Raw genomic sequence first — 22,720 nt, 5'->3', positions numbered from 1 at the left:
ATTATTTACACAAATCGCAGCCTCCATCTGAACATTTAAGTCTTTTGGAAATGTCTGCCTTGTAAAATCATATTCTGTGAATAAAAAAGAAACTGTTAAAATAATGTTTCATTATTCATATTTATTCACAAATGGAACCAGTTACAAACAGTTTACTTATTTTACGATAAATTGTGTTTTTATGTTAATGAGGCAGAGAACCTGATTTAAAGTAACAGTGCGCCAAAAGAGTGCCGCTGAGTAGCCGACACTTTGAGCACCGCTTTCAAGCGTCTTGTGTAATAAATAACAAGTATATATTTTAGCAAACATATTTATTCTTTCATTAAAAAATGCAACCACAGCCACATTTACAAATCGACATCGATCTCGGTCACATGCGTTAATTAATTACCTCTATTGACCCCGGCGCTGGAATCTGTGCATGAACACAATGTGGAGCCATGCGTGTCAAAAGGTGAAAACAATCTTCTGGTGTGGTGAGGGAGAAGCAGCGACGGCAATTGGCGCGCTAACAGGAGATGTTGCGTCCATATGGTGCTCGGAGGCCGGGGCTGTGACACACACAGGCAAACCAAAACCGGGGTCAGGTCTCGGTTTGAGTGAATGTAATCGGAGGCAGAAGCCAGAAGGCAGCCATCCCATGGTGTTAATCTTCAGAGGGCTCAGATCTGCTCTCTGACTCCCTATCAAGCTCACTGTGTGGGCAAACCGGAGACCTTGCAGTGAAGCGACATGCGGACATCTCAGCTACGAAAATCTATCACTAGTCGGCGAGTGAGATATATGAAATTAATGAAGACACAATCAATTTAACTTGGTGCTAATGAGAGGGAATGTTGCTGCAGGCCAGTTGGAGACGGGAATTTATCTTTTTTTTCTGCACAATGCAGCAAGAACGTAATAATTCCTGATAAAGTATGATTTTCCCTCCCATCTTGTCTGCATGCTTGTTACCACAATGTTCCCACATGCTTGGTCCATCAACACACTGAAGTCAATATGTGTTTCTACCATCCTGCAGTTCTCTGGATGATGGATGTGAATTTATGCATTTGCTTTAGACCTGCCAGAGGGAAGCAGGTTTCCAAAAGGCAAAAATATGTTTTGAACACCAGTTTTCTTATATTTGCAGGGAAGTAATTAAAGCCAACATGTGATTCAAGGGCAGCGGATATTACAATAAAACCCTGTGAGCCTTGTCCCTGTCCAAAAAGTATTTTTATATATGCACACAAACCACCCACGGACACAATCACCGAGAAGTGCCCCAGAAATCCAAGCAAAGGTTAGAGAAATTCTCTTTGTAGTGGCGAAACAAAATATCCCAGAGCTTTGGAAATCACCCTGCATTATTTTTGCAGCATCCTTGGCGCTTTGCTGTGTTGCTTCTTCTTTCACACAGCAAATGCCTCTCCGAGTCGTGTGAGGCAGCTTCCTCGTCAATGCTGTTTTATTTCTTGTCTGCATAGTTTCTTGTTGCATATGATTGTATACCGCAAGCAGAACAAATAAGACAAATCTTCATCAACAAATGTCCACGTGGTTTAAACCCAATTTGAATGTTTAATATCCCCGAGAAGGCTCTAATTCTTCGTAAGTTGAATGAAAAATATGGACTTCCATACAACACTGACATGTACAAACAGCTGTTTCTGGGACCTCCTCACATTGGACACATGAGACATAATTAATCCCCAGGGGACGCAGACTCATTAATCGCTGTGTGCTGATTAATCGTCCCTGGTGAGGAACGTTCAGCTTAACATGCAAATTTGTGTCAGAAGGATCCATTCAGAGAACGCAGCCCAGGCAGGGACTTATTGTGAAATGACACATACAGGCGAGATAACAAGATGCTTGTCAGGAGCCTTACTGTAAAACAGTGGTTTCTATTTTGAGCTCTTATACAAGAAGTGGAACTTGGATTGGACGAAGACTGAGATGCAAAGAGGAAAGGCGGTTGTTCGGTGTGACGTAGCAAAACTGTTTGTCCTTACTGCGTTAAAAACACTGCTAAAAACAGGAATGGAGAGGAGGGAGGAGAGGATATGAGAGGATGAAAGTAGAGGGGAGGAGACGAAAGTGTGAAAGGACAGGAGAGGAGAAAAAGGAGAGGAGCAGTGAGGAGTCAGAAGGACAGGAGAGGAATGGCAAAGAAAGGAGTGAAGACAAAAGGAAAGGAGAGGAGGAGAGTGGAGGAAAAAGGAGAGGGCAGATGCAGGGAGGTAAAGGAAGGGAAGAAGGAAAAGGAGGAGGGTAAGAAAAGACTATAGGAAAGGAGAGGATGGAGATGAGAGGAGGAGGCAAACAGAGGAGAGGAGAGAGGAGGGAAAAGCAGATGGGAGGTGATTAGAAGTGATGAGAGAAGAAGAAAAAGAAGAGGAGATGAATGGAAATGAGAAGAGAAAAGAGGAGAGGAGAGGAGGAGATTGTTGAGCACAGTGACCCGATGGCAGGAAAGGTCACTGACTCAGCAGCAGAGAGCGGCATCGGAGGAGGCAGACTTTAATCACCTGCAAACACTTCATCAGCTCCTGCATGAGATGGACCGAGCGCTGCATTACTAAGGTCATAAAATCTCTCTCCTCTGAAGTGCCGTAGAGCGAGCCGAGCCGCTCTCCTTCGGGACGAAACCAACACCATTTTGCTCTCCATTTGAATCCTCTTCATCCACAACTTTTACAAGGTGGCGAGGAGACAATAGCTGATCAGATGGAGCTCTAAGACACGTCGGCGATGGAGAGCAGGAAGTGTACACACGGCTCAGATCCGAGCAGCCTTCTTCTGCCTGAACTCAAGTTACACTGATGGCTTGTTGCTATGGCAAATATACAGAAACAGCAGATCCAAATTGTACATCTACTGTATTTAGACTACGTCAAACTTGGTCACACGGGCCGCAGACATGTTAGCATCGTCCTGTCAAATCCTGCATACCGATAGCATGAACGCGATAAGCTAAATAATCCATACTGGCTCGGTAACAACACGACATCATTCAACGTAACACGGCGTGACGAGGGACATGGACGGCTGGTGATTCTGCTATATTGTAATTACCTCGTTGTGTGTGTCAGCTGACCTTACACCCGACACATGATGTATGACTGCTATAGTAGAGAGACGGGTAAGGAAAAGCCATGCAAGTTTTTTTTTTTAAAGCAGAAAGATGAATAGGAAAAGAGAAGAGACTGGGCTTTAGCGTCCATGTTCATTGAAATGCCAATTAGGCCAATACCGTGTGACATTTCTGCTCTTTCTCTTCTCATGATACAGATAATTTGCCCCAGCATGTGTAGTCATACTTCAGGAGGCCTCTCAACGCAGAAGCTCTAACGCTCTAAGTCACACACACAAGATTTTAGCACTCTTCGCTTTGCTGCCATTTCTAAAACTCAAGATGGAAAACTCTTCTTTCTCGGCGAGTATTTGCTAGCCGTGGTGGAAAAGAGTACTCTGACCTTCTCCTGAAGTGGAAGTACAACCATGCAAAGAATACTCTAATAAAAAGCCTGTATCCAAAATAGTATTACAAGTAATATCAGTAAAAAAGACAGTCAGCTACATAATATAGTAAGTACATTTCATTTTACATATGTATATGTTAATGTATGCCTGTAGATTAGTCACTCTTTTTTTCAAAGGGTTTTTATAGTGTAACTATGTTTAATATTTATTTTATTCTCTGTATGCACTGATTTAATTTAGTTATTTATTTATGCACCCACACATTGTTTTTTTCTATTTGACTTAGTCAGTGATGTTTACTGGAACATGTAGTTTCTTTTTTTAAAGCAATTAAATGTTTTGTTTAAATTCTCGGCTGATTGCTGTTCGTTATATCACTGGATAATAATACTGATGCATTAATGTGGAAGTGCTTTTTATTGTTGGAGCTGGTCGAGCTGCAGCTAATTTTAACTACATTGTATTCTGCCGGGTAGTACATGTACTCATGCTGTGCTTACGTAAAATGTACTTGTACTTGAGTATTTCCATTTTATGCTACTTTTCACTTGTTCTACATTTTCAGAGGGAAATATTGTACTTTTTCACTACTACTTTAGTTACAAGTAACTTTGAAGATTTACATCGTTCATACAAAACCTAATCAATAAATGATGTAATATTATGGATGAAACCAGGCGGCAGTATATCAAATAATGAAAATTAGCTTCACCTCCCAGCTGCCACATTAAAGTGATGTACACACATTAATGCATCAATTATTATGATCTAATATAGATCAGGCTATAATATGAAATGGTCCATTATGAATAATGACTCATTTTACTTTTGTTACTTTAAGTGCAGTATATTTTGATGGTAATACTTATTTACTATTACTGAAGTAATTTACCTCTGAAATATATGGTGGAATAATAGAAAAGTAAAGAAACATCAAATTAAATAAGTAAACAAGTACTTCAAAATTGTATTTCAGGACAGTAAATGTTCTTCCTCTGCTGGTTCTGAATCTGTAAAGAGCTTTCAGAGGACACAATCCACCAACTACAACCTTTTCTGATGCTTTTCAAACACCCATGCCGACAATTTGCATGACAGGAATCTAAATGTCAACTTAAAGAGACAGTTCGCCGCCAAAATCACAAATACATATTTCCCTTTTACCTTTTGTGTTATTTATCAATCTAGGTTGTTTTGGAGATAGCGGCCGTAGTGATGTCGGCCCTCTCTCAAATATAATGAGACTGTACAGCACTGGACTAAAAATACATTTGAAAAACTCAACATCAATGTCTCTTGTGTCAAAACACGTCAAATTAGGCCACCAATCAACAACCATAACAATATTGACGCTGCGTTGGTCCAAACATCACCTTCAGTTCTCTACCTCGGGTTGTGTGTGACAAACTGGCAGTAAAGTGATAGTAGCTTAGAAGATAAATCATTACAAGCAAATTTTTAACTACTTTAACGTATCACTCAATAAACTATTTAGTTTTGAGCACAAAGGAAGCACAAAGGAACCATCAGAAACCCATGAAACTGACAGAAGTTATGAACATGAGAGCAGCATAATGGAGAAGAATTTAGAGAAAATAAGTAAATATAGTAACATAATGCCGTGGCCTGTTTTCCTCCTGTCCTCCCGAATACTTTGAGTCACCAGCCGCCACTGCTTTCCAGAAAACCGGTCTGTGGACTATCTTGAGTAACCGCGAAAGGATTTCTGGAAAGAGACATGTCGAGTTTTTCTCATGAATGTTTTGGGCGCTTTGAGTACCGCACGCCGAGTTCCATATAGTCCCCATGTAATCTCTACAGTCTATCTACAAAACTATATCAACTCACACCAAAGCAATAGATCTAAACAGCACGACAGGTAAGAGGGGAAGTATGTGCTTTTCATTTTTGGGGTGAACTGGCCCTTTAATGTAGTCAATATCACTGTTTGCGCAGTACTGGTTCAGTTATTGCAAGACTCCACAGGGGGTTGGTGTGAGAAGACTTTTAAAGCTCTGTGCCCTTTGACGTCATACTGATGTGTGTGATACTGTACAGCGTCTTGTCTAATCACTCCCTGCAGTAACTGACTCAGCCAGTTCAAAAAAAATAAAAAAAATACCCACCCACCATTCTGGATCAGAGCCAGCTGGGTTTTTTTCTCTGGTACAGTATCACCACGGCTGTTGGCTCCTTGGCAGCAGATATGACTTTGACACCCGAGTGAGAGCCGACAGTCCACCACCTCAGAGCTGCTTTACAGGAAACGCAGAGCTGTGTGTGTGTGTGTGTGTGTGTGTGTGTGTGTGTGTGTGTGTGTGTGTGTGTGTGTGTGTGTGTGTGTGTGTTTGCTTGAAATCTCCAGCTGTTTATCACACAGATTCAGAAAACAGAAAATGAATATGTATACTATTAAGCTTACATCATGACGTGTAAACCCATTAGCCGGCCCAAAGCACTCCTCCAGCAGCAGCAGAGGCTCGTATACGCCGCTACACTGACATCCTTCAGTGTGCCATCCACAGATTTGTGGTCCCATTGAGCTGCGGATGAATTATTAATCAGGCTTCCACTATAACAAAATGGGCTTTTTAATTGTAGAGACTCGTGTTCGACAACAACTACTGAAACACAGGCCTCGGTACAAACTGCCTATTGATCCCTGGATGCAGCCTCATCCTCAGTGTGCTTTATTTCCACTCAGGGATCCAGAGGACAGGGGCCCTAAGAAACATGTTTCTCACTATACTACCAACATTTTGGTACCTGAAAGCAGTTATATTTTCTAAATATTCAAGCAGCGAGACAGAGGAAACTTCAAAGATGACGATATAGAAGGAGCCTGCTGCTGCCATTCTGATTTACTCATCGAAAGCCAAGGAGAGAAAAAAGAAGCCATGCAACCAAGTATAAGTAAATGGTAATTTAGAGCTGATTAATTCAGTTAAAAGCTGAGTGAGATGCTCCTACTTGTTTTCCTTTTTTTCAAAACTCTAAATAAACTTTGCTCTCCCCCCCCCTGAAAGAAACCAGGAAAACAAGGATTTGATAACTTTGTCCAATACAGATGAGACACACAGATGTGATCTCTTCCAAATGTTTTCAGAGTTAAACATGTTCTGTTGCCATCCATCCTTAGTCAACGGACTTTGTCTCTTGTTTGTCAACTTGACATGGCCGTTGACACGTCATTCACAAGTCACATATCGGCATCTTGCAGCTATAGGGACGCACAGGTGAAGAGCGACCTATTTTAAAGCCGGCGAAATCGTCAATTTCAACTCCGGAAAAAAGGGTGATTGTCGATGCAACAATGCAGCCTGATGCGCTCCCATCGAGCCGTCAGGGTTTTGTTTTTTTGACAGAAACCCCGCAACGCCCGATGTAAAAGCCCCAACCAGACAACGAGCTTACCTTTGTCATTGTATTGCGATCAGCTGCAGATGGGTGTCGGTCACACAGGAATAGTTATCCAGCTCTTACATGTCGGCCGTATAATATCACTGTCACCCGGCTGTATATCTGACGGGAAGGTAAACAAGACGAATCCTAAAACATTGCTGGACATATAGATATATCTTTCTTTTTGTTGTTGTTATCCCTTAGATGCATGGCACATCTTCGCAGCGGTCGTCGGTGCTTTCCGCCAGCAGTCCAGCCGGTCCTCTTTGCTCGCAGCTCACCGGCTTACAGAGGGATCCATCGCGGCAGGGAAAACGCAGTTTGGAGGCTGCCGGTGATGCTGCTGCAGCAGCGTTTGGTCCGTCGAGACGCGGGATGAGAGAGGTGGGGGTGGTGGTGGTGGTGATGGAGGAGGGGAGGAGGAGGCATCCGAGGGGCCCGCGACAAAACGCTCAGCTCCGAAAACGAACTATCAGACCCGAAATCACTGTCTCGTGAGCAAACGGTGGCTGATGAATCATTCTGCGCACAGAGAGGCAGCATGCGCGCGTGTTTTTTCTTTTTTCTTTTTCTGTGTCATGTCTGAGGAGTGATGCTCTCTGACGACTCAAGAGACTTTAAAGGGGAAATTCATTCAAAAATACATGTGTTGCAGTCTTAGTATTTGCGACTGTTATTAGTGTGGCGATTATTTTCTCGATTAATTATAGTCGTCATGAATAAAATGTTTCCCCCGATTCCAAAGTGTCACATTCAAATTGCGTAATTTGTCCAAACAATCCTCAAAAGCCCAAATATGTTCGTTTCACTCCTACAGCAAATCCAAGAACCAGCATTTTTGCTCGACTTCAAAAATCTATCGAATATCTAAATACATTTTCCTCCAATCAACTACTAAATCACCGTAAGCTCAGCGCTGTAGGAGGGACTGACTCATGGACTCAAACCCTTTTTGTTTGAAATGTTCTTTTCAAATTAGTTTTATGTGAATGAGTCAGAACAAAAAAATCCCCACAGACAGGATTTTAGAAATGCTGACGTCAAGAGCAACACATGCTGGTGACAGTGACATCACTTTATGTGATCATTTAAAAGCAGTATAGCCTGCAGCACTTAATGGATAGTCCACAGCACACTATGATGGAGTCATAAGCACATATAAGGACATTTTAAGTGTTGACGTGTATTTGTGAATGATCATATTCTCTTATGAGGCATCTGGAGTAATCGTGTAGTGAATGCTCAACAACACAGAATGTAGTTATTTGACATGATGATGCAGTTCAAAACTTATGGAAACGAGTTGAGCTTCATTTTGGACCTCACAACCACACAAAACAAGTAAAACTTACTGGTTTTGTTCTGGAACTTTCAGCCATATATCTTGTGGTCTTCATCAACAGGAGTTTGTACACTGGCTGAACAAGTTGTATTACAACTGCGTTATACTATATTATTAATCATCTATTCTGTTTTTACATAAGTATATGCTTCAAGGAATGCCGACAGATATTGATAAATACATTCCGAATACCAATTGATTGTCTGTAATGACTATTTTCTATCGTAACACTGGATTACATGACTAGCCTATGTCAAATGTGACAGGGTTCTGTTGTTTTTTTATCAACTTTACTATTTAGGTTCACTCTCATATTGTTCACAACTAGCAGGCAGTTGTTTTGGCCCGAAATGGCACACAGAACAAATCAACGGTAAAAGAAGCATTTCAGCTAGCAGGTGCATTTCAGTGACTTCAGGAGTTGGGAGAAACCAAAAACAGACTGAAAAGAGGGTAAATGCTGGATGTACATTCACCATGTGTTCAGACACACAACTCCAAATGAATGATAAGTTGCTTCGTGTTGGCTGGATGACATTTAAACAAGTAGCAGTTGGCTAACAAGATAGCCATATTGAAGCGCCATTCGGGTTTAATAGCTGACAATTAATTAACACAAGGTAAAAAAAATGCCTCCCTGAATAAAAAGGTTTTTAGGCCAGTGGATGACCATAGGTCTTAAAAGAGTCCAGTGTCTGTGTTGTGTTGCCCTTAGGTGGTCAGGGAGACCGTTCCATAGGCATGGGGCTGCCGAGCAAAAGTAGTACCCATATAGATACAGTACGTGTGTGTGTGTGTGTGTGTGTGTGTGTGTGTGTGTGTGTGTCTCTTTTTGCAAATTCTGGTTAGTCCGTTATCAATGTATGTCTTCTTAAAAGTATTCCAATTAAAATATAGCCCTATTAAATCTGGAAATGTGTCAAATTCAACGAAAAAATACAGAGGATATGATAATGATCTCCCCGTATTCTAGACAAAATCACTGTTTTGAATGCTCACAGTTTCTCCATTTCCTTTTTATATATGTGATGACTACTGTGTATGCAGTGCGTTGGTCTCAATAACACACATACCCTTTAATTTATGACTCTACTCATGAACATTTGTCAAAGTGAATGATGGCCGCACACATGTTTGATGGCACAAATGCAAACATTATGTCCGAGGTGAGGTGTGGGCCAACAGCTACTGCGTGAGTATGACGAATCTCCAGTTTGAAATCAAACCGACAATAAAAGACAATCTGTCTTCTCCAGAGTAATGCCCAGTAGCACAGGCATTAAGGATGGCTGATTGGATAAAACCATGAATAATAACTCTACATCTGATCCAAGGGTGGATATCCAAAAAGGAGCACCGAGGCAGCCAGTCGTAACTGAACACTTGTATTTGTTCAGCTTGTCCTCTTTCATGGGGCTGAGTTATGACAGTAGTCTCCTCACATATTGCCTCCCAATAAGAGTTGCCCAGTTCAGCCCTAGTGGACAGTGACCCCACCTGCACGGTGAGATTCAACTTGTCTTCAATTGGGCTGGCTGTTACATGAGCAGCCTTTTGGTCCAGGGGATTGAGTTGTTATTAAAAGGCATCCATTGTGTCTTTTAACAGCCTGCAACGCCTGGCTGGAAGTGGGTCATGTAACATGTGCACTATTAACAGACATTAGGCCTGAAGTGGCCAAACTCTAGTCTGGATTTTTCCTGAACGAACTACAATATGTCTTAAGCATAATTCTACTAAATTGCCCTGTACGCACATTGCACATCATAATTTAAACACTAGGTGGAATTGACTTACAGAATTATATCTTACATTTGTATCGCAATTACTGATTAACGGATTTGCACATAACATCAAAATATTTCAAAAAATATTTGGTGGGCATTTATGCTAAGCATTGTATCAGAGTTTAAAGGTGTTGAATTCAGCTTACCTTACCGTACCTTATTACATCTAAGTTTATCTTAGAATAGCATATTTTAGTTTATCATCTCATCTTATCTGTAGACTGTATCTTATCCTAATTTAGCTTAGCTCAGCTTAGCTTGAGAGTGAGTAATTGAGTAACAGGTATTCATGAGATGCAGGAGCTCACGTGTGTTGTGTTTTCTTCATAGCAAAATGAAAAACAAATAAGCAGAAGTTCAAAAGCTTTGTGATCTTTGGTCATGGCCTGTCCTCTCCAATGTGTTTCGTGCATAACAAACACATTTTCTTTTGAATTAAATTGTTTTAGACAAACATTAAAACCAAACACTGCCATAGGAAAGCGTAGGATTTGCTTTGCTTGGCATTAGAGTACTAAATAATACTAAAATACTAAAAGAGTAAAATAAATACAATTCAACAGCTTTGATGTGGTACATTTTTTTCTTCTAAAATGAAATGCTTATAAGATAAGCAGACCATGGCTAATCAGCTTAGCACCAACCGCCTGTATAAGTCATGATGGATCTAGTCAGGTGGAGGCAAAACAAACCAATGTTTACAGTCTCCCTACGACATTTTGTTTCGATGTTTAAGATGCAGCGGTTTGGCCCGCTATTGCCATTCAATGTTCTTTTGCATTTTATGTTCCAGGTGGAGAAAAACAGGAATTGCTTTCACAATCCATCCATCATTGTTAGTGTACTGTGCGGGGTTCATTTAGTCCACAGGCAGGGATTTCAAATGAAAGCGAAGCGTGCAGTTTTGTTCTCCTTTGAAATGAAATAAGTAACAAAATTAGGTTAGTAACAGAATCGTGACACATCGTTGGCAGAGAGAGTGGAAATGGTGGGATAGTTCTTGCTTTATCTCTGGCCTCTCTGTGAGTAGTGTATGATGTATAGTGAGTGTTTTGGAGGAGGGAGAAAGCTGTTCCACCATCAACTGCCAAACTCTTTAGTGAGCTTGATCAGATCGGTCCGTTCTGTCATTGACAATCTGTTTCGCGTAGCAATTCCCATATTCAGTGTTCACTGCTTTCTCATATTACTCAGAAAACATGTCTGCCAGGTGTTTGTGCGTGTGTTGCTTTTTCCTTTCCATATTTCTAAGGCTTACATCTGCTTAAAAAAGCCAATCTGGATCTGCGATTGTTTTTAGATTGAATTGAGGATATGTTTTTTCACTGTTATAGTTAACACGGTCAAAGAATAAAGGTCTAGACAGCATGCTAACATGATCAGAGACAACATGCTGAGGTTTAGCAGGTGCAATGTTTACTTTGTGCACCAGCTCAGTTCTGTGTGTTAGAATGCTGACATTTGCTAATTAGCAGTAAACACAGTGTACAGCTGAGGGCAATAGGAATGTCACCAATTTTACAGGTTTTTGATCAGATATTTGAAAGCAATTTTCACCTGATGAAGGCATTGGATAAAAAGAGAAGTGATCACTGAAGTTATTCAGCCTGAAAGGAACAACAATGTCTCTAATTTCAGGGCAATCCATCCAACAATTGTTGAGAGATTTCCCTGAAAACCAGGAGAATGTCACATTGTCATCTTGGTGCACTGAAGTTGAAGTCCATTGACTTTGGTGATCTCCTGACCTTTCGACTCCATCATTAGGTGACATTCTGTCAGTGACATCTCTGAACAATTCTTGAATGGATTGAAATGAAATGAGAGACATTGTCCCCTTTAAGCGGAATAACGTCAGTGATCACTTCACTTGTTATCCAAATGCCTTCATCGGGTGAAAATTGCTTTCAGGTATCTGACCAAAAACCTGCAGAATTAGTGACATTCCTATTGCCCTCACCTGTGCACGGTGTTTACTGCTAATTAGCAAATGCCAGCATTCTCACACACAAAACTGAGCTAGTGCACAAAGTAAACATTGCACCTACTAAACCTCAGCATGTTGTCACTGATCATGCATCACAATCTTTTCACGTAACCATGAATATTGGAAATAATTGTCTTAATCCCCCCGTATACTGACATGTGGTAAAACTCCATACTCCGTCTTCATCTCTGCTCCAATAGCATGTGTTTCCCTAAACACAGAGTCCAGAGAGCGTGCCCACTGGCATGCTTAACTGGGTTTCTTCCTGTGGAGGATTGGCATTACAATGCACACTACTCATCATGCTCGAGCCCCGAAGACATCACGCCAATTATCCGTCTCTGTGGGAGCAACCTATTTGCGGAAGATCTCCTTAAAATAAGGTTGGGGGAGTCGCAGCCGCTCGACATCCATTCTGGTTCCTGACTGGACAGTTTACGTGGGCACGTGTCACCGCTCGCTGTGACCCCGCAGGCCCATCCAGCCACGGCGGTGGAAAGGTGGTGACGTTGCAGTCGCCATACAAGCGCAGGCTTTTGGATTGTGTTCACACCCCTGCAGAGAGAATTCAGTCCCACTGTGCAGCTCTGCATCTCCATTTTAGTGAGTTAACAGATCTGTACAAGTTGCCCACGGCTCTGTCAAACATGAAACCCAACCTTTCTTCTGCTACACACACACAAACACACACTCAGTGTTTATGTTTTGGATGCCACAAATCATAAATGCGAAGACAGACACTGTCATTGTATCGTGAAACCACATTTTGAATACAGATTATTGGATGCTCTTCTTTAGAGATTGCCTGCTTTCCTTTTGTTTTCCATCTCTTTTCAGGACCTTTACTTTCTAAAACAACACTCACTTGCTAATTAGATGACTAATTGGATACCCCTCTCTCTGGCATTGAGTGTGTCATCAGGTTTCACAGTGTAATCCAGATCATTTACTTTAATATGCACAGACAATTAACAGCTGAGGAGAATACATTGGATTTTTTTGTCATTGGAAACAACAGTGTTCTCCAAAATGTAAAAATTGTGCAGCAAATATGTGCTATCACTGTAGTTACAGGCTCACCAGCGTGCACTCTGCACTCACAATACAGAAAAGTGATGCCAGAAGCAAACCGCCATCACAGGTAATGTAACATAGTGAGTATTATACGGGCCGGCAAAGACAGTCTGCAGAGGCAGTGGGATGTCAGGGGCAGCTGACAAGAGGATGTTAGGTGGGCGAGTGGCATTTCATCATACAATTCATGTACAGTAATCAATGACCACTCACCGGTGGAGGGAAGAGAGACCGGAGAGAGAGTGAGAGTGCCAGTGGGCATGTCAGATAAAAGCGCTGAAGGAGAAAAAACAGGGAACAGGAGGAGGTTGCGTTGAATTTGACAGAAGGGGTACAACTAAGAAAAGTGCACAAACTGTGGGAAAGATTCTGAGATTAAAGTAAGCAGATGATTATATAAGCAATTACTTGACAGGGGGAGACACACATGAAAGGCCAGGGAGACTGTGCTGATTGAAAAAGCTGAAGAGCTCGCACCTCCTCTCTTCTGCATAATCCTTCTCTCCTCTCGGTGATCGCTCCTGAGATCAAAGAAACAAGCTTCTTTCTTATTTTTTTACCCTAATTAAATGTCTTTTGTTATGACATGTGTTCTTTGTTCTCGTGCGTTTCCCAATTATTTACCCATCAGTGTTCTTTTAGGAAGAACTAAAACCAACACGGTCCATGTAGTATGCAGGAGGAGTACTTCCAGCGGATCTTTTATGTGCTACTATAGCTTGGCTTTTTGGGGCAAAACTATATGCTTCTATTTAAACATTAAAAAAAAACACACCACCAGCTTTGTAAACCTGGCATCATTCAGGCAGAACTACAGATGGCTTTGTAAAACAGCCTCCAACATCTACTGCCTGGATTCATGTTTGAGAAGAAGAAGAAAAAACAGGAAGTGCTGAGACAAACTGCTTTCAGAATAGCTGAGCTCAATTTCTTCCAGCGAGGAGGCAATCCATCGAACGCAGGGTGATTTTGAACCCATGAAACGGAGAGAGACGTGAATCATAAGTCACGCATGTAAACAAGAGTGTGTAAATCACGCTGTGTAGGACATCGGCTCTGATACAGAATTGGATTTATGGAAGATTAACGATTCAGGAGAATAGAAGATTAGTTACAGACAATAGAGAGCTATTCTCACCATTGACTAATTGTACTGTGGGTGCTCTGATGTGCACCAGATTAATGAACATGTGCTGAGTGAGTTCAGGCAGAATATGCTGTCAACCAGACCATGAACACATGGTTACAGGGCTATACTGCTCCATTTGATCTCTTCCGGTCTTCTGGTTTATATGGTGCTCTAATATAAAAACACCACGGCTCTGAAGTTTTAACTGTACAACCCAGCGTTTTAATTGTCTTCTAATTCAGAATCAACTCTCGTCGACAATTAAGGTACTCATTTATCCCATCAATCATGTGACAAAACAACAAAACAACCAGCCCTCGCAGAAAACAAGGGAATCCATCATGAAGCGGAAAGTCATCAATCATATTCTTTGTTTAAAAAACACACACAAAAATACACCTTATAATAAAGCTGAAATTCATTATTTTCAGGTCAAGAGGTGATTTCCTGAAGTCCTCCTTTTGGCCACATTGATACTGTATCAGCAGTTTTTAAATAGCATCAGGGGTAAACGCCTGGTGGGAAGCACATCTCAAACTGTAAGGTATTTAGTTTAGATTTAAAATACATTAGTGAACATGCTCCTGGATTTTTAGAGAAATCTACTTAACATTTACAGTAAAGGCCAATTGCATGGCCATGTTGGGCAGCTCTGCTCTTGCTTGACCATATGATCCAATGATTGACAACTGTCTACTCTACATTAGAAACACTGAAGCCTACAGAAGCCTCTGGGTCAATACTGAGAGATAAAGATAATTAATATATATTATTCAGACTCATTCAATAAAGTATTACTGGGAGTGATAACTTTTCACCATCACTATTATCCTACATTTATATTTATATATTTGACTTTGAGTGAAATGTTTTTTTTTGTTTTTAAATAAGGCTACGGTTAGTGATATGTATTGTTCACTAAACGCCAGAAAGGATGTAGGATTTAAAAGAGGATTGCATCCATGCAGCTCGGTTCAGATCTCTGATACTCACAGAGTGATGGTGCCCTCTGCTGGATGTACAGATAACTGCAGCAGTGTGTGATTAGTGCCAGCAAATTGTCTGATGATTTGCACTGGAAAAATGTTGATAAAATAAACTGTCAGTGAGCCAACAACTGCTATTATTATTAAAGTTGTTAGGAAACACTCAAAATGTGTTTTTACACCAGTCTATTACTTATTATAATATGTGGATAATGAGGGTTAAACACTAATTATAACAATGCGAGTTTCTTTTTTTGTTGCTGCTTCATGCTGCACAGAATTCAGAAAGTCATATTTTCACGAATAACCATTTAAAACATGTTTTGCATGTTAATGCTTGTAACAGGCAGCTGAATTATAAAAACTATTCAGCTCAAGTAAAATATTATATATATTCTCTCTCTCTCTCTCTCTCTCTCTCTCTCTCTCGTTTTTTCTAAATGAATCCACACGTTTAGCTCTTCCCATCTCTAATCAAGTCCCATACTGTTTTTTTATTTTTATGTGAAATGTTATCCATAATGATCACTTAATGATATATGAAATATCCACTGCCTACAAAATACAACATCACATTAATAAATACATCGATCTTCCCTTTATTAATCACCAACATTTAAACAATTAACCACCATGAAAAAGAAAAGGACGCGTTTTATTTCCTGAATGACAAAAATATATATATATATTTAAATTTTTTTAATTACATTTTAATTTTTCACAACCGTTGACATCCTGTGTGGACGCGCGGCGCTCCGGGTGGGCGGGGCCGACACGTGAAAGGGGCGGGGCCGTTGAGAGGTCAAAGTTGAACTCATTTTGTCTTTTGTGCCAAGCAGAAGAGTGGAGTCCGATCGAACAGCGGCGTCTCTTCCCTCTTCCCCGGATCCTTTTAAAACTCCCTCCCGAACCTCTCCCCTTCCACCCTTGCCACCCTACCCACCCCCTGAACACTCTTCAAGGGACAGCTCGGGTAAGACCCTCCAAAAAAACATCATGGCTTTTGTTTCTGCTCGCTTCCCCTCCTCCGAGTGAAGGACGAGGATAACACGGCGTTACCTCCGTAGGCCGCGGGATCAGACTATTTCCTGGATCCGGCGATGCTAACGCTAGCGACCTGGGTGAAAAACCACAGTGCTGTCTTTTTAACTTCATGGCCGATTAGGAGTGAGCTGCGAGGCGCTGTCTTTAGAGTGTGTTTCACAGACGTGGTGACTAAATATACCCACATCCCTGTAGAAATGTAGGAATGTTACGATGCTAACTTCGCCTCCCATTTGTTGCTTGCGTGACTGGCTGCGATGCTCTTTCTGAAATAGGCTCCACGGTGTTCACGTTGTCCCGTGAGCCTTCTCGCTACTCACGCGATCGATGCGCGCTTGGCTCAAGTCAGCTAAGACCTCGTGCGTGTGTGTTTTCCTTTTAAATTGATTTCGCATTTGCTTTCATGCCTTTTTAAATATAAATCGTCATGTTAATGTCGCCACTACTGTTTGATGCCAGGAATTAGTCGTCGCCTCGGAGAGACAGTGGGTCATTGTGCTAATGTGAATGAGTGAACCCCGGGCCAGTGAATTACTGCACTGAAAGCGACTCATTATTGAAGCGTGACGAGCTGAAGTTATCGGTGTAAACAACGATGTTAGCTCTGCACTGACAGCAGCTTGTTTATTTGAACATTTATTTTTAGAAAACAAGGCTTTCTGCCGAGCTGTCCTCATAGTTTCCAGTCACTATATTGGTCCCTGACGGTCACACTTTCCACTCTATTTCAGACATTCACCCAGTGACCAAAGACCCACTTCGTTGCCCAGTTCCTCACCCAGTTTGAAGCCTGGATTTATCTGCAGAAATGGACTCTAGCCTGGTCGAAGGAGGACTTAATGTCACCCTAACCATCAGGCTACTCATGCATGGGAAGGTGAGTTGTCACTGCATGTGGTGTAAGACCTGAAAAGCCTGAATTTACTTATCGGTTTAATAAGAGCAGTCTGAATGAACACAAGCGTACGTTTCTCCTCTCTAAAGACTGCGTTTTATTGCTTTAACATGCATTTTTGTGTTCTCTTCTGCAGGAGGTTGGAAGCATCATTGGCAAGGTGAGTTATTTTTACTGCCAGAATGATTACTAGCTACATCTTGCACCTCTGTGTGTTTTGTAAACATTGCGTGTTTGTGCTTCCCTGACAGAAAGGAGAGTCCGTTAAGAAGATGAGAGAGGAGGTACGGTCTATTTATTTGTGTGTAAACGAGAAGAAATATGTCCATAATTTCAGTGACCATGACTCAGGTGTCATATGATACAGCTGTGACTGAAGATACTTCCTGTTTTGCTCCCCTCCCCGTCTGTGCAGAGTGGGGCTCGCATCAACATTTCGGAGGGGAACTGTCCGGAGAGGATCATTACCCTCGCGGGACCCACCACCTCCATTTTTAAAGCCTTCTCCATGATCATCGAGAAACTGGAGGAGGTTAGATTTCCTCGCTGCATCTTAAATCTGACACGTCGTTGCAACAGAATTGACACTTTCCAGTTTAGTATTTCTTCACCCCCCTTAACTCTTCTTGTCATCCCACCTCCCCTCCAGGACATTAGCACCTCAATGACTAACAGTACAGCCACCAGCAAACCGCCGGTCACCATGCGCCTCGTCGTGCCTGCCAGCCAGTGTGGCTCACTCATTGGCAAGGGTGGCTGCAAGATCAAGGAAATCAGAGAGGTTTGTCGCTGTGCTTCCTTTTTGTTTTTGTAAAGTTTGTGCGTCTCATCCCCGATTTGGTCCTAACCGTTGTTGTCTGGTTGTTTTTGTGGATGTGTCTTTGCAGTCAGCCGGAGCTCAGGTACAAGTAGCAGGGGACATGTTGCCCAACTCCACAGAGCGTGCCATCACTGTTGCAGGGACCCCACAGTCCATTATTGAGTGTGTCAAGCAGATCTGCGTTGTCATGCTTGAGGTACAGACACATATGCGACGATTGTTAACGATGCTCTTGATGCTTTATTGATTTACGTGTTACTGTTGATGTCACCTTAAATATTCAGTGGTGGGTATGTCTGTGTTCTTTAGTCTCCACCAAAGGGAGTGACCATCCCGTACAGACCCAAACCCTCAGGCTCTCCTGTCATCTTCGCAGGTGGTCAGGTGAACAACATTTGTTTTTTGTTCTCTATATCTGTCGCTGGTTTATTTGTCCAGCAGTGTTCACGACTACAGGTGGAAATATTTTCACTTTTCTACCAAACCGCCGCTTATAATTATCCTCAAACTATCATTCTAGTTGCGGGGGTGCTGCTCTCTGTAGCATGTTTTTTTTGTCGTGGCACACCGAGGACAGGGGACTGATGGCTATTGAGTATAGTGTGTGTGTGTGAGACACTGCTACGCCCTCCTAAGCGCTGTTGTCTCCTTGCAGGCCTACGCTGTCCAAGGGCAGCACGCCATTCCACAGCCTGATGTAAGTGAAGGGCCCTCTGTAAGTGATCCAATATATTTGAGTCTTTGGAAGCCATGCCACCTTCTTATTTCATCCCACTGACTCTTATTTTTCACTGCCTGATATCCATTTAACAATTCTAAACATTGTACTTTTTAAAAACACGTTAACGGTGATGTATTTTTACCCCCTTTTTTAGGCTAACCCATGAGTCCCATTTCATATTTTCCTCTCATCATCACTATAACCACTTACAAACAAATTAATCGTTTCAAAATTCCAGCTTTGACGTGTATTCTGGAATGTCCTCACTCGTGCTTTGTTTGCTCTCCGCGTCCTTTCCTCCATTGTTTTAACAGCTCACCAAACTTCACCAGCTGGCCATGCAGCAGAGCCCCTTCCCCATTGCACATAGCAACCAGGGCTTCCAGGGTAGGTGGACAGATTGAAAGAGCGAATGCGATTACTGTAGATTTATAATAATCCACATAGTCAACACTCTCATGGGGCTTTCTTTGCATTTCCTCAGCTGGGATGGACGCCTCTGCACAAACTGGCTCTCATGAGCTGACCATTCCAAACGATGTGAGTTTCGTTTGTGTCCGTTTTGCTAATTTACTCTTTGTTCAGTGAAACGTGATTTCTAAGCGGTTTATTTCCCCCCCGGTTTCTGTGTTTACATGTTTCTTCTTCTCCCTCAGCTCATTGGCTGCATCATTGGCCGCCAGGGCACAAAGATTAATGAGATCCGTTCGATGTCAGGGGCTCAGATCAAGATTGCCAACCCTGTGGAGGGCTCCACTGACAGACAGGTCACCATCACTGGCACCCATGCCAGTATCAGCCTGGCTGAGTACCTGATCAATGCCCGGTAAGAGGCTTTGTGCCACTGCAACACATCATCACAGACTGGATTACAGAAAGTTTACCGGAGCACAGCCGTGTTTTAGTTCTCGACTGTTTAAAATTCTCCAGAGTGCAGTTTACAGGAGTCTAATATTCACAGCATAACAGAACAATACGGTTCTTTTCATTTAATTCGGGACTTTTTAAAAAATATATATATTATGTCAAGTTTGCTCTTCGGTCATGTCATTGACTTAAAAATGAAAAATACACTTCATTCTTATTGATAATAGTGTGAATGTAAACGATGCTGGAGGTCAGTAAAAACTCAATACTTTGGTAATGATAACATAATTCACTTCTGTCAACTTTATCAGTATATAATGTTGGTTTTAAAAGAACCTAATTATAGAAAACTTTCCTGTTTAGCCTGGTTTTCGATTATAATTTGTATGGCCTTTTTTCTTTTTATTCCCTCATCTTTTATTTATTGGCTTTTATCTATTATACTTAATTTAGAAATCCATCAATGTCATTCATTTGAACACTTTCTTGTGTGCATTAGTCTCAATGTCTTTACTGTTTACATCTGCACTGTGTTGTCGGCTTGTAAAGCACTCTGACTGGCAGTACCCTCTATGAAAGGTGCAGTACAAATAAAGTGCGATTGATTTATTGAGGGCTTAGAGTGAGAAGAGGGGTAATGTATTCATTATTGCCAGAGCTTTTGGCCAGGTCGGTTTTCACAGGTGGGAAGTCCCATCGGTTCAGGATGAAAATGTCAGGAGAATGAAGGGCTGTACTGGATGTCTTTTTTTAAAATTAGTTTTCACTTTCAAAGCTTCTATTGAAGTTTTGGAATTAAGTTTCAAATGTCTAAATATGGTGATTCATCGTATGAAATGAGCAAGCTTTTTATTTATTTGTTTATCAGCTTTCCTGAATGAATATAACTCGTGAGTGCACGTTTCCCTTTGTGCGGCAATTGGAGCGTGTTTTTGACGGCATCAACGATTTGGATTGAGGCAGACTATTTCATTAGAAAAGCATGTTGTGCATTTTGTAAATTATTACATGTAATCTTTATTTCAATCAATATAGCATTTCAAAGTTATTGGACATTTTTGGATTACAACCAAAATATTGTAATGCACTTATAAGATTAGTGTTGCCTAATCTTTACCTGCAACTGTGGAGAAATAAACGGAAGGAATAGAAGGTCAACGCTGTGAACGAAGCAACAAACTATTGGGTACAACCCGAAGAGGAAGTGAATGATCAAATATTTATCCTGCTCCTGACTTGATCGTTTTGGGAGGCGTTTTTGCTGAATTGCAGAAGGGAGTGTGTACTTACCGGGTCGTGCCGCTCTAGAGATTCGAGGTCCTGACTGTTTGTTTTGCGTGACACACGTAGTTCACAGCAAAAATGCTCTTTTGACGGTATACTGACATCAAACTAGAAAGGAAATTTATCTTGAACTCTACACCTCCTGTTTACATTTCAAAATAAAAGCCCTCCATTGTCTTTCCGTGGATGGAGAGAGACTAGAGTCTTTTGCATTTTGTCTGTGTGGACGCTGTCGCGCGCCACTCACACGGGCAAATGCGTAATAGTCGAGAACATTCTGCGGGAAAATAATGTCTCGCAGAACTCAAAACTACGTGCTGAGCTTTTAAAAGTATTGGGTCACATTTACGCTCGCTGTACGTGTTCACGTATTTTAAGTCAAACATTGTTACGGTATTAAAGTTTTCCTGTTTCCCTCCTCAGGCTCTCTTCTGAAGCCACTGGACTCGCAGCCAACTGACATGGAGGATCTTCATCAGCACCTAACGTAACCCCTCCCCCTACTTTTTACCAAGAGGTCCCTTATTGAACTAAATGCAAAAACCAAGTACTATAAACTCACTGTTTTCTCCTCTGCTTTGGTTTGAAGCCTCCTCAGTTGTAATTACACCATCATCATGATATTGGTATTTTATTTATTTATTATGTTTTAAAATTCCCTTTTGCTTATAGTTTTTAAAGACTTCCTTCTGTTGTATTTTTCCTATTATTTTACTTGTATATCTGTATGATCTTCTTGATATAGGTAAAAGTTTTAGAAAAATCTGAAAAGGCATACATAATGTTTTTCTTATGTCAGATTTTTCTTAGAAAATGTAAAAAAATGAAGAAAAAAAGACACACTGTAACATTATAGATGGACTGTTCTTTCCCTTTTTAAATATCTATTTATTTTTTATTTAATACACAGCTCTGTGTAAGAGTAGAATTCATTGATATTTGCCATCTTCTATTTGAAGCTGTACTTCCTAAATGAGGCATTGTGGGTTTAACGGGTTTCGGTGGGTGTAAATGATGTCCAGGTGAAGCTGTATGCAGGAAAAAAACCTTTGTAGTCAGAAGGTCATTCATCCCTCGTTGAGTGCGGGTTCAAAGGAGAATTTAAGCTACGTTTTGTCTCACCTCTAATTTGCCGAGTAATTGTTTTGTGTCATTCCTGTTTCCATCCGTTTTTATTTCTCGATCAGGACTTTTTTTGGCATTGTTGTGTATTGGATCTGATAAGGGTGGGTGGGCCATGGTCACCAGGTGTGGGCCTGAATGAGAGGAAAATATTTTCTTTTCTCTGAAATTACTAAGACAATAGTAATGACGATGATGATGATGATAATAACATTGAAATGTTTGTTTTAAATAGAGAAAATATTTTTTTTAACTGCAGGGCTGGGGAATGCTGCAAGGGGCAAAACTACGAGACTTATTGGTCTTTATAAGTATATTATGCTGAGGTATTAAATTATGAACTAGAAGGAGAATTATAGAATTAACACTAGTTTCCTGCAATCCTTTTTTGCCTGGGTCAGATTTATTTTTTATTATTCTTTGCAGGATGAAGAAACTCAAGTTTTTTGTGCACGTTTTCAAAACTATTGTAGATCTGGGTGCAATTCAATTGTTGAAGAAATGAAATGCAGAAATAAAAAAGATGTGAAATGCTTAAACAATCCTTTTGTATGTTGTAATGTGTATTCATAAAGGCAGCTGATAAGACGACTAAGTTACCCTGATGTCAAGCTCGGATGTATTAATAATCAAAAACCTTGGTTCTGTCTTGTAGGAGGGTGATTATTTATTTTATGACATGTGTGTAACTGTTGTAAATCAAGAAAAGACACTTTAACAGGTTGGACATGCTTAAAGTCATTGAAAATAGTCATTTATTTCTCGTTCAGCTGTCTTCTCTGATGCAGC

General features: G+C 41.1%; 1 protein-coding gene across 2 annotated transcripts; it reads left to right on the top strand.

The window, feature by feature from the left end:
* The first annotated feature begins 16,018 nt into the window (after positions 1-16,018).
* On the top strand, positions 16,019-22,466 carry pcbp2 (poly(rC) binding protein 2). Of its 2 annotated transcripts, none has more exons than XM_079226216.1 (13): positions 16,019-16,151; positions 16,954-17,099; positions 17,254-17,277; positions 17,369-17,401; positions 17,533-17,649; positions 17,767-17,898; positions 18,005-18,133; positions 18,247-18,321; positions 18,593-18,634; positions 18,973-19,045; positions 19,143-19,198; positions 19,315-19,484; positions 21,233-22,466. In XM_079226216.1, the coding sequence occupies exons 2-13, from the start codon at positions 17,031-17,033 to the stop codon at positions 21,267-21,269; spliced, it is 957 nt and encodes a 318-aa protein (XP_079082342.1). In that variant the 5' UTR covers positions 16,019-16,151; positions 16,954-17,030; the 3' UTR covers positions 21,270-22,466. The 2 variants fall into 2 exon arrangements, with proteins under 2 accessions (XP_079082342.1, XP_079082341.1); XM_079226215.1 differs by having other exon boundaries at positions 18,593-18,652.
* The last annotated feature ends 254 nt before the right edge of the window (positions 22,467-22,720 follow it).

Source organism: Taurulus bubalis (assembly GCF_910589615.1).
Source record: "Taurulus bubalis genome assembly, chromosome: 11".
Taxonomy (NCBI): domain Eukaryota; kingdom Metazoa; phylum Chordata; class Actinopteri; order Perciformes; family Cottidae; genus Taurulus; species Taurulus bubalis.
This window is presented reverse-complemented; position numbering and strand designations above follow the sequence as displayed.